This window comes from Mixophyes fleayi, chromosome 11 (assembly GCF_038048845.1).
Source record: "Mixophyes fleayi isolate aMixFle1 chromosome 11, aMixFle1.hap1, whole genome shotgun sequence".
Taxonomy (NCBI): Eukaryota; Metazoa; Chordata; class Amphibia; order Anura; family Limnodynastidae; genus Mixophyes; species Mixophyes fleayi.
In genome coordinates, this window is record NC_134412.1 from 14,319,614 (window position 1) to 14,332,036 (window position 12,423).

Consider the following 12,423-nt stretch of genomic DNA (forward strand, 5'->3'; position numbering starts at 1 on the left):
TATCCTCCTACATCTCCAACCTCATATCTACCCGTACTCCTTTCCGCCCCATCCTCTCTGCCAATGACAGCTGTCTCACTGCCATACTAATTACCTCTTTCCACACCCCGGGGGCTGCTCCTCTCCTGTGGAATGATCTCCCATTCCCTAACATATTAGTCGCTTCTCTCTAAGGCTAGGTACACACTACAGATTTTTCAGCCAATTATCGGGCCAAACACCTGATAAACGACTGTTCAGCCAGATATCGCATTAGTGTGTACATTTACATGATGAGCCAGAGTCGTTCCAAAGTACCGATCATCGTTTCATTTGATTAGTTGTACTGTTTAAAAATCCCATTCCAACCACCGATCCTGCAGTGCGTATGCACTCACTATCCCGATCTTCATAGAGTTTGCAGAGTCATGATCTTTTCAGCAGTCTGTTATGACAGATGAAGAGCACAGATCTGAGGGTAAATCTTTTAAATTGTGCATAGTGTGTACACAGGAATCGGCTGCTGATCGGGACTTTCTTTTTTTTTCATTCGTTCGTAAAATCGTTGTAGATAACACATTAGTCGGAAAATTCTGCAGTGTATACCTACCCTAAGCCTTCAAATGTGCTTTTAATACTAATTTCTTTATTTATACTTATCAATCCTCCTCCTAACTCATTTGCCTTGGCTATCTCCTCCACTCCCCCACATGGTGCCACCCTATTTGTTCCTTTCTGTTTCTTTTAGGATGTAAGCTCTTATGAGCAGGAGCTCTCTTTCCTCATGTTCTCTTTCTACTATTCCATTATTATTATTATTATTATTAATAAAATTAAACCTTATTTATAAGGAGCCACAAGATTTCCACAGTGCAGCACATATTACAAACAATAGACAACAGCACAGAACAATAAAAAGTACTACTAAGGGCTAGATTTACTAAGCTGCAGGTTTGAAAAAGTGGGGATGTTGCCTATAGCAACCAATCAGATTCTAGCTTTCATTTATTTAGTACCTTCTAGAAAATGACAGCTAGAATCTGATTGGTTGCTAAAGGCAACATCCCCACTTTTTCAAACCCGCAGCTTAGTAAATCTAGCCCTTAGTCTCCAAAGGCTCCAAGCAAGACCAGTATCAGTGTAGCTGGAGCAGAAGTAATAAGTATAGAGACAGGAGGGCTCTGCTCGTAACAGCTTACATACTAAAATTCCATCACCCTCTGTACCTCTAGTCCTTCGTTCCTAGCCCTGTTTTCTTGAGCCCAGGCCTACCTCACATTGGACATTACCATCACTCTCACTCACTGTCCCGTAATCAACTTGATTCACATCACCAAGTTATCTTTGTAATTTGCTAACTACAAAATGTCTGGTCCTTGTATTGTTATGTTTAGTCTAATATGTATTGTTGCTGTCTGTTAGTAGTTCCTGCTGTAAATTTCGTATACGTGTTCCATATATGGAACCTTATAAATAAAATATAATAATAATAATAATAATAATACTGAGCATTATGAAATTAAATTAAACAGAATAGGCTGACATATCTAATGTTCTTTATTGTACTTTAAAAGTTGAAGTATCACTTCCTCAAACCTGCACCACACCTGAAATCATCACCCTCCTTCTCTATTAACATATTTCTCAGAGTTCTAGTGATGATATAGTGCTTCTGTTCTGAGGCTGAAAATACGTTTTTTAAACACTATTTGGACCCTGAACACTGGTTGCTATCTTTTTGGTGCACCACGGGTTTGATATAAGTACTGTATAATACATACTATACATCATACCACCATACAAAACTCACACATTCAGATACAGTTTACTTCTTTGTGTACAAGGATACATACCCTTGTTACAATATTCTGAAATAGTCATGCATTTTCCTTCACATGTTATGTTCTTTTCTTCACAGCATTTCGTACCAGAATTAACCCAACATTCTTTACATGTAGTGCACTGAGCTGAATAGGGAGAAAACATATATTAGTTTTATTTATTTATTTTTAAAGAGTCCAACATTATTTTAAGCAGTGTCTGGTATATTATGTAACCTAACTTTCTATCTCAAAATGCAGGAGAACCTTTTTAGTTATCACGAATTTTAAGAAGTGCCCCTGATAAGTATAGATATGTGAGGTTGCTGCAGAATTTTGCAAGAATCAAATTTTGGGGAAAAACAGGCCCTTTCGCTGAAGCGTGAAGTGCCAGTGATACAATCTTTGAGGTTTGTCTATCTAATATATATTTTCTGTCTCTATGTTTAGTTAGTTAATCTATTTATCTGTCTGTCTAATATATTTTAGCTTTATCTATCTACCAATCTATCTATTTGTCTGATTTATCTTTCTATTTCTGTCTGATCAATATATTTTTCTGTCTCTGTCTGTCTGTCTAATATATACTTCTATGGCTGTCTGTTTGTCTATCTAATATAGCTTTCTATGTCTGTCTGACTAATATATCTATATTTTTCTTTCTTTCTTTCTTTCTTTCTTATAGCTTTCTTTCTCTGTCTGTCGGTCTAATATATCTTTCTATGTCTGTCTGTCTGTCTAATATATCTTTCTATGTCTGTCTGTCTGTCTAATAAATCTTTCTATGTCTGTATGTTTGTCTATCTAATATAGCTTTCTATCTCCATCTGTCTGCTTAACATAGCTTTATTTCTTTATTTCGCTCTTAGCTTTCTTTCTCTGTCTGTCTAATATAGTTTTTATTCTCTGTCTCTCTAATATAGCTTTCTATCTATGTCTGTCTGTCTAATACAGCTTTCTATGTCTCTTTCTGTTTATCTGTCTAATATAGTTTTCTATATCTATCTATCTTATATCTATTTTTATCTTTTCTTTCTATGTCTATCTATTATATCTTTTCTATCTCTATAGATCTGTCACATGTTGTGTTGGCTCCCATTGTTGTCTACTTACCTGCAGCAATTAGTGTCATAAAGACACAAAGGGCACCAATGTAAGAAAACTTCATTCTGCTGGGAGTCAGTTGGGTGATGTTCTCTTGTTAGGCTTGTGCTGATGGGTGATGAGATATTTGTATCTTCATGCAGTGAGGAAACATACATTGAATTCCGGGATTATGAGCCAACTCTGCAACGTGAGATGACCATAAACTTATTAAAGTTAAGTAAAAATGTCAACAGAGATCCCTGACGTATCTGGCACATGTTAAAAGGTGGAAAAACATATGTTGTTGCCTCTCTTTGGTTCTAGACAATGTAAATATACTGTATACTGTCTCTGTGTTTCAATGAAGAGATTGTGCTGCACTTCCCTTTCTACAATAGTAGAACTAGGTACTCTGCAGACATATTTTTTTCTCCATATTAATATCTATTATCACAAATACAAGGTGTCTATCTGCTCACTCTTAAAAAAAAAAGCTTTAGTCCATCACAAAGTAATGACTCAGTAGCAAAGCATCTCTCAATTTTGGGGGTACTTATGTAGATATTATGTTGTCCATAGCAACTCAACAGATTCTACCTATCGATTTTCTATTTCAGTTTATAAAAAGCAAATTCTCTTTTTTACACAATAATATGTGTGATACAGTTTCCATAAGCAGCCCACATTTCATGGTGATTTAGCGTTGGACACAAGTATGTTTGCCACATAAAAAGGCAACTTGCATATTATTTGTCCCACTGCATATATGTACAACTTGAGTCCATATTTTGAGTCACGCATAACTTGGACTTGCTTTCACTTGTACACGGAGAGGTTACACAGAATCATTAATGTGTAAGATCAGTACAGTAGGGGCCTAAATAAGCAAACTAACTAAGTTATCCATGTGTCTGATTATGACTTGGATGCATCTTTAAGATATGCCTATTTTTGCATCGGATGCATCTATACACTAGAAAGCTGGTGCTTGTATATGGGAATAGCAAGTGCTGCGTGCACAGTCTAGGAGGAGCGTCACTATGAGAACCACTCAATAGCCAAATGACCAGATCAGTGGTCAACTTTTCCACACATTGAAGAGTCAAATTTTACAAATCTCTTTCACAAGCAGTCTAAATGCCTGGATTTAAACCAGTATTTTACATTTTTAATTTACTTCTAGTACTTCTAGTAAAGGCAAATTTTGCCTTTAAAGCCACTGCTGTTTTAAATGTCCCCTACAAAGATGCCAAATAACCGCGACTTGCAAAATCTGGACTTTAATATATTTACCCCTTTGTCTCCCACACAGAATAACTACACTTTAGTTAATTACCAGAAGAGTGTCTGGTATGTTGGAAGCCCTGGAATGGGGCTGATGAATGTAGCCCTCCCTTCTCTCTCCATTCATAACCCTTCCACCCAAAAACACTCTTTGGGAAGCTCCATTCCAACACAAACAATCTCCCTGGAGAGGTGGGACAGGGGAGAAAAGGGGTATTCTAAATGATGAAGCGTACATAAATAATCTATTATTTTATATTGCATTTTATAAGTACAGAAGCAGCCACAATTGAATTAGAAGTTGGTGTGAACAAAACTCTCCTCCCCCCACTAGAAACAGTATATTTGTGTAAGTCTGTTGAGCAGTTGGTCAAAATTAACATGTCAAAGGCTGTGATCCCTTTCCTGTGGAAAGGTAAACTCTGCCTTCTTGTAAGTGAACTTTTTCTCTAGCAGAAACACAAAGCTTTCTCTTGTTATCCTGCTTTAACCCGGAAAGGACATGCAGAGACGTTTGTTGGAAAGTAAGTTTAATGAAATGGTGGCCTGTATATGTGAGGCCTGGGAAGGCAATTCATATTAGAATCTGGCTAGTAGGTAAAATGTAATTGAATGGAATGTGAGTGAATCTGGAAATATATAGTTTTGTTAGAAATGGTAGAATTTGAATGAAGTATAATGGAGGTTTGAATGGAAGGTGGTCAAATCTGAATGCATATGTGGTAGAGTATATGAGAATGAATGATCATTTATCATTGGTTAGAATATAGCTGAGATATGGAAGTTTGTATACAGATGGTAAATATGAATGGAATTGTCTGAGTTCAGATAAAATGATGTTAGTGCAAGAGTTATTTGGAACTTGTGTTGGTTTTAATAGTTAGATTGTGGTTTGGTATGGATAGTGTTACATAACTGCGTGCCTTGTAATAATGTTGCAATGCTGTGTAGATATAACATAGGTAATGGTGTGGTGTTAGTCTGATTTGTATGTGATTATATAGTCTAATAAGAACTGGGCCCTGTTGCTATGAAAGTTTAATTGGCAGCAAATTAGGCCATTACAAGCACATGTGATTAAGATGACTGACAATGTGTTGACTCCTGTAATGCTGTACAATTCCTGGAGTTCCTGTTATATTTGGGATGGATTGTTGGTTTAAATGGTAGCATTTGTGACTGCTGTAAAAGAAATTTAGAATAAATGTCCTTTGTGGAAAATAGATATTTGTTGTGGATTTACAAGTATATTATTAGAGGATTAAGAACCGATTCCTGCTCATTGATAGTATTGTTCAGGAAGTGGTCAGATTGTTAAAAGGTTGATTGTAATGGAAAACTTTGAAATAATGCGGTTTATTGCTGAAGAAATTGAAATAGTTAATATGGCAACATGGAGGAGATCTAGAAGTTACCATGTGAAGGGAATGTGGCTAGTGAATAATGGCTGTCGGACTTTGACTGAGATAAGTGAAATGAAATGATAGATGGATAAATGGTAGAAGTTTTGAGATAATTGTGAGATGAATTGGTTGTGGAATGTATGTTTGAAAAGTGGGTTTTAGAATGGAGTATTGCCTGTGTGTTGTTTCCTCCTCACAGGTCTTCCCCCTCTTCCCCTACACACACACATACATACATACATACATACATACATACATACATACATACATACATACATACATACATACACCTTTAGACAATAGTTAGTCAAAACACAGACACAATTGACTGCAATGTATTATATGAAACAAAATCTGTTCAGTTTTATAAATATACTGATTACTATTTTAAAATATATACATAAGTTTTACAATTAGAATGTTACTAATACAACACATTTTAAATGAAACTATATTTTGTGCACAGTTTTTCTTGAAGATATGAGCATAAGCTGTTAATATGAATATTGGTCATGAGGATTTAAGGATAAGAATAGGAATAAGAATTATATTTCTTAGGTTGAATCAGAAATACCTTTGCGAGGAGTTGGTTGACGGTAATTGTAATAAATAACGTCATTAAATGGTCATCCATGCATTTGCCAGAATAATAGGGGGATTAAAACCCCAGACACCCTAGAAACTCTTTTAAACTAACATTAAGTGTGTACGGTAAAGACGTGTTTGTGCATGTGTGACTCATGTAGACCTACACAAACATGTATATGCTATAGGTCAGGTGCAAACACTCGCTGATAGTGATGACTTGTCGTAAACCAAGTGCATATTATGCTGATGCAGAGGCGAATGCATCTCAAGATGTGTACAGCTCTGCATATGGAAATATATTATTTTTTCTGTGCTCATTTTTTATTACAGTAATTAACTCCCATTGTACGAGCACCCCTGCATCAGCCCCTGAATGTCTTGTTCTTACAGTGTACAGTAATGCCCAAATTTTTGAGAATGACACAAAAGTATTGGTTTTCACAAAAATTTGCTGCTTCAGTGTTTTTAGACCTTTTTGTCAGAATTTGCTACGGTATACTGAAGTAAAATTACTACAAGCATTTCATAAGTGTCAAAGGCTTTTATTGACAATTATATAAAGTTTATGCAAAGAGTCAATATTTGCAGTGTTGACCCTTCTTTCTGAAGACCTCTGCAATTTGCCCTGGCATGCTGTCAATCAACTTCTGACCCACATATTGACTGATGGTCATCCATTCTTGCCTAAGCAATGCTTGGAGTTTGTCAGAATTTGTGGGATTTTGTTTGCCCACCCGCCTCTGGAGAATTGACCACAATTTCTCAATGGGATTAAGTCTATGGACTTCCCTGGCCATGGACCCAAAATTTCAATGTTTTATTCCCTGAACCACTTAGCTATCACTTTTGCCTTATAGCAATGGGCTCCATCATTCTAGAAAAGGGATTGTTCATCACCAAACTGTTCTTGAATGATTGGGAGAAGTTGCTCTTGGAGGATGTTTTGTTACCATTCTTTATTCATGTTTGTGTTCTTAGGCAAAATTGTAAATGAGCCTATTCCCTTGGCTGAGATGCAACCCCACACATGAATGGTCTCAGGATGCTTTACTGTTGGCATGACTCAGCACTGATGGTAGCCTTTCCTCACCTTTCCTTCTTCAGACAAGAGTTTTTCCAAATGCCCCAAACAATCTCAAAGGGGATTCATCAGAGAAAATGACTTTGTCCCAGTCTCAGCAGTCCAATAACTGTACCTTTTGCAGAATATCAGTCTGTCCCTGATGTTTTTCCTGGAAAAAGTTGGCTTCTTTGCTGGCCTTATTGACACCAAGCCATCCTCCAAAAGTCTTCTCCTGACTGTGCGTGCAAATGCACTCACACCTGTCTGCTGACATTCCTGAGCAAGTTCATGAATGTGCCCAAATTCCACAGCTGAATCAACTTTGTGAAATGGTCCTGGCGCTTGCTGGACGTTTTTGGGTGCTCCGAAGCCTTCTTCACAACTATTGAATCTCTCTCCTTGAAGTTCTTGATGATTCGATAAATGATTGCTTTAGGTGCAATCTTACTAGCAGCAATATCCTTGCCTGTGAAGCCCTTTTTGTGCAAAGCAATGATGACTGCATGTGTTTCAGGTAGCCATGGATAACAGAGAAAGAAAAACAAATTTCAAGCACCACCCTCCTTTTAAAGCTTCCAGTCTGTTATTCTAACTCAATCAGCATGACAGAGTGATTATCACGCATCGCACCAGTTTAGTCCGTGTGATCATTGGTTTCCGTTGGTTACCGCTATCTGATGTTAAGCCTGGCGTTCCTCTCTCATCGGACGACATCTTGCCTAGTGGTTTGCGCATGTGCTACCCCAGGAACCTTCAAAACCTCTGCTCAGCGGTGATTGGATCATTTGCAGCCAGTTCTCTTTATAAGGGTCCTCTTCCGTTCAATGGGTGTCAGATAATTTGGTCTCTGTACCTGAGAGGAAGCGTCTCCTTTGACTCCTGTTCAGCTGCTCCCGTGGTTCCTGACTTCGTGGATGGTGGAGCTCACTGCTTCTTAGCAAACATCTGTGCAGCTCACGGCTTCTCAGCATTTACCGGTGCTGCTCATCGCTTCTCAGCAAACACCTGTGCAGCTCACCGCTTCTCAGCATTACCTGTGCAGCTCATCGCTTCTCAGCATTACCTGTGCAGCTCATCGCTTCTCAGCATTACCTGTGCAGCTCATCGCTTCTCAGCATTACCTGTGCAGCTCACCGCTTCTCAGCGTTTACCTGTGCTGCTCACCGCTTCTCAGCATTACCTGTGCAGCTCATCGCTTCTCAGCGTTTACTGGTGCAGCTCACCTCTTCTCAGCATTACCTGTGCAGCTCATCACTTCTCAGCATTACCTGTGCAGCTCATCACTTCTCAGCATTATCACTGCAGAGCATCGCTCATCATCGATCCTGTTCCAGAGTTATAACACCTGTGTGGATCTCAGGGCTCCTGCTCTCTGCAGTTCATCTCTTCACTACTACTTCCCTTCTGCCTTACTGTTGCTTGGTAGTTCCGCGCGTTATGTGCTCTGCGCCCCCTAGAGGACTGCGACCTGCGGTTGAGAGCAGCTAAGATCTATTCCCTTAAAGGGAATCCCTTATGAATACCTCTCCTCCGTTAGACTCCGCAACTCTCTGAGTGTAAGCTGTCACTCGAGCAGAAGTCAAGACCATTCCCATTATCTATCTTTCGTGACAGTGATCTCCAACCTTGTCCTCCTCAACACTCTCACCAGTGTTAACGAGAGAATCACTGACCTGATGTCAGCTGGTCTTTTGTGGCAGGGCTGAAATGCAGTGGAGATGTTGGTTTTGGGATAAAGTTAATTTTCATGGCAAAGAAGGACTTTGAAATTAATTACAATTCATCTGATCACTTTTCATGACACTCTGGAGTACAGTCATGGCCAAAAGTTTTGAGAATGACACAAATATGTGTCTTAGTTTTAATTACGGCAATTTGCATATACTCCAGAATGTCATGAAGAGTGATTCAACCAGGTTATTAGCACAAGAAAAGTTTGTTAACATATTCTATCTATATTGTAAAACACATTCACTATTAGGCTTGATATAAAACAGCAGATATAACCTTCCTTCTCACTTATGGATGAAAGCAAAATATTTTTTTTTCAAATTATGCCCACAAAATCCTATAATAAATGCGCAATCATGCAAAAAGCACCTATCAACTTCAGAGGGGAATTCAGAATCAGCCAATCAGCAAACTAGTGCTGGCGACCATCATCATCATCAGTGTGTATTTGCACCTACCCTCCAGCATGTACAATGCAAATTTTCGAAATTTATGCAAACTGGAGTAAGTTTAATTCAGCATCAGGACCTAAATATATTCAGTACAATTGACAAGTGAGATAGGCAAGCTATAATTTGAGCATCCAACTTTGCCTTATAATTATAGTAAATTATATAGTGTGTAAAAACCTGCAATAAACTAAAATCATGCATTTTGAAATCTAATTAATAATGATTTCAACTTTCAAGGAAATATTGCAGTGAAAATCTTCTGAAAAATGTATGTTTAAGCAATGGTTTTCTAAGGATAGTGCACCCCCTGTATAGCAAAATATTAATATATTCTCTTTTAGGTTTAGGTTCACTTTAAAGACTATGGAAAGTAGGGGATTATGTAAATCCAGATTTAGGTCTATTGTCAGTTCTCGGACACATTGCGAAACATATGAATTTGTAACTACTTTATAATACATTATAAGATGGCCCCTATGTATGACCTACTTTTTAAACAACTTGCATTGGGGCCAGTGGGGAGAAAAAAAATAGGCTTTTGATATAATGTCTGTGCACCTGTAATACGTAATATGTACTGTACTTAAACAGTTTGCTTCCCACTTGGCAGGAAATACCTATTTGTTAAAGGCTTCAACTTGGATTAACTCAATCTGAAAAAGTAAACTATAACTGCACAAAGTTGATCCATTGTGAGACAGTGTCTTGTGACATTAGCATGTAACAATTCCCTTTCTGTACAAGTAATATTTTATTGAAAATATATATTATGGATTAAAGTGTATATCTTTATATATAGCTGATGAACCTTAATAAACAATGCAAAATGATGTATACAAACTGGACAGTGAACCACTAATGTGGAAGTATAAACATACTAGAAGTCATCAATGAATTCTGTGAAGATACACAGACCTGAGTCTACAGGCTGTGATTTTATGCAAGACCTGGAGCTCTTAAATGTCATGGATGGGGCAGGGCTAGGCCTTACCAGCATTTATTGTTGGTGGTGTAAACTTGTGCTGAAAAACCAATACTGAAGGAGTGAGAAATGAAGCAGAGAAGCTATAGGTATTGGAAATGAAGCAGAGAAGCTATAAGTATTGTTTAAACAGAATGTAAGAATGTCTATAGCATACATTGTCACATATACCATTCTGTATCATCAATTAGTCATTCATGTGATAGAGTGACAGTTGCCCCTACTTTTTTCTTCCTCATTTCTTATGCATCTATTTTAGTTACTGCATTGCATACAATACATGCAGGGGTGGACCCTTCAAGTTTAATGACTAGCTCCATCCCTTCTGCTAGTCTTCACAGAAAAACACAAATTTAGCCAACAAACATATGAGAAATTAAAAGTCACCTCAAAGTTTCTTGATCTGTAAAAACATCTAAGCCTTTGCTTTTACATGATCATAGAGTTTTAATGTGATTCCAAATATCCTTATATTTCACAATTGCCAAGGGTTTCTGTGATCAGATAGACTCAAAACTTCAGGCCGAATACCAGGCTGTATCATAATTTTTGGGTATATGTTATGAAATGTAGACTACAGATGTCCCTACTAATACAATTTATCTTAATAAAAGAATATTGAGAAAATGGTCAATTATTCCCCCACCTATTAAGGTGAAAACTCTTAAAATGAAGATAACAATTCAAGGCCACAATCTTGATAAAATTTCTATTAGTGACTATATCGTCACCCGAAGCCTATATGAATTTCAAGTTATAGTCATTATCACTAACACAGCTAATGAAATCTATTAACTCTATTTGTGAACTTGCCCATATAAGAACGTCTTCTACGTAGCATAATAAAATTGAATAGATTCTGAAAACTAAGAACTGGCATAGATAAAATTCCATTCCCAACTTCCCATCAAAATGCTGGCATCCAACATTTTGATGTTGGAATCCAGAACAACTCTACTTTAAATTAAATTAAGTTGCTATCTTTCTATGTGATTGAAACTCAATTCCCACAGATTACTCATGAGATGGGTTATGAACCTCAGGAAAAATGTCAGTTTGTTTGTTTTTTAACTTTTACTTATGGATATTTGTAATATAATTTATGTGTTAAATGTAATTTTGATTTTAAAAAGGTCTAACCATAAATTACAGTAATCCTACACCCAACATTAGGAATAGAGACTAAGAGGTGATTTATGCAAAACCTTATATGTTATATATTAAGAAAAACCCATTGTAATATCAATGATACACTTAGAAAAGGATTAACAATGCTGCTTCTTCAAAGAACTTGGGGCCTGATTAATTAAGGATCTTAAATGAAGAGGTAGCTTATTTCAGTCTCCTGGACAAAACCATATTACAATGCAAGGGGTGCAAACTAGTTTTCGGTTTTGCACATAAGTTAAATACTGACTGTTTTTTCCTGTAGCACACAAATACTTGATAGCTTATTTGTACACTGAAATATAAAGTTGAAATTTGTGTGCTACATGAAAAAACAGTCAGTATTTAACTTATGTGCAAAACCGAAAACTAGTTTGCACCCCTTGCATTGTAACATGGTTTTGTCCAGGAGACTGAAATAAGATACCTCTTCATTTAAGATCCTTAATGAATCAGGTCCTTGTTGTGTATCAACTTCGAACTTAGAAAAGAAAGAGCAAAGAAAACAGAAAAGCGCAAATTGGATCCTGTCTAAGGTAAAAATACCACCTTAGAATTCTATTAATATATAATAAAATGTATTTTAATCATAAAAAACAATAAGTTAAAACTCAATATCACATATATAAATACAAATATATCTAAAAATATAACTCAAAAAACTAATGATCCGGAGCAGTTCGTCAGATGAAATCAAATAGCATCAGTGGAGAAACGAGTCCGATTATAATTCTTTTAACTGTAATCAAAGGACCTGAACCTAATTGTGCTTACTATATGGATTGACTGAATGAGAGACATAATAATCTTTTGAATTCCACTATCATTATTTCCTAATCCCCTTCACAAAGTCCGGAGTGGTTAAGAT

At 36.9% G+C, this 12,423-nt stretch overlaps 1 protein-coding gene across 1 annotated transcript in view; it reads right to left on the reverse strand.

The window, feature by feature from the left end:
• Positions 1-12,423, reverse strand: part of LOC142107805 (uncharacterized) — a 43,965-nt gene that overhangs the window by 6,787 nt on the left and 24,755 nt on the right. The window contains exons 2-3 of the mRNA XM_075191425.1: positions 2,913-3,086; positions 1,833-1,946 (exon numbers count right to left, since the gene is read on the reverse strand). Coding sequence (XP_075047526.1) covers positions 1,833-1,946; positions 2,913-2,967 — 169 coding nt within the window. The 5' untranslated portion in view covers positions 2,968-3,086. The remainder of the gene's footprint in view (positions 1-1,832; positions 1,947-2,912; positions 3,087-12,423) is intronic.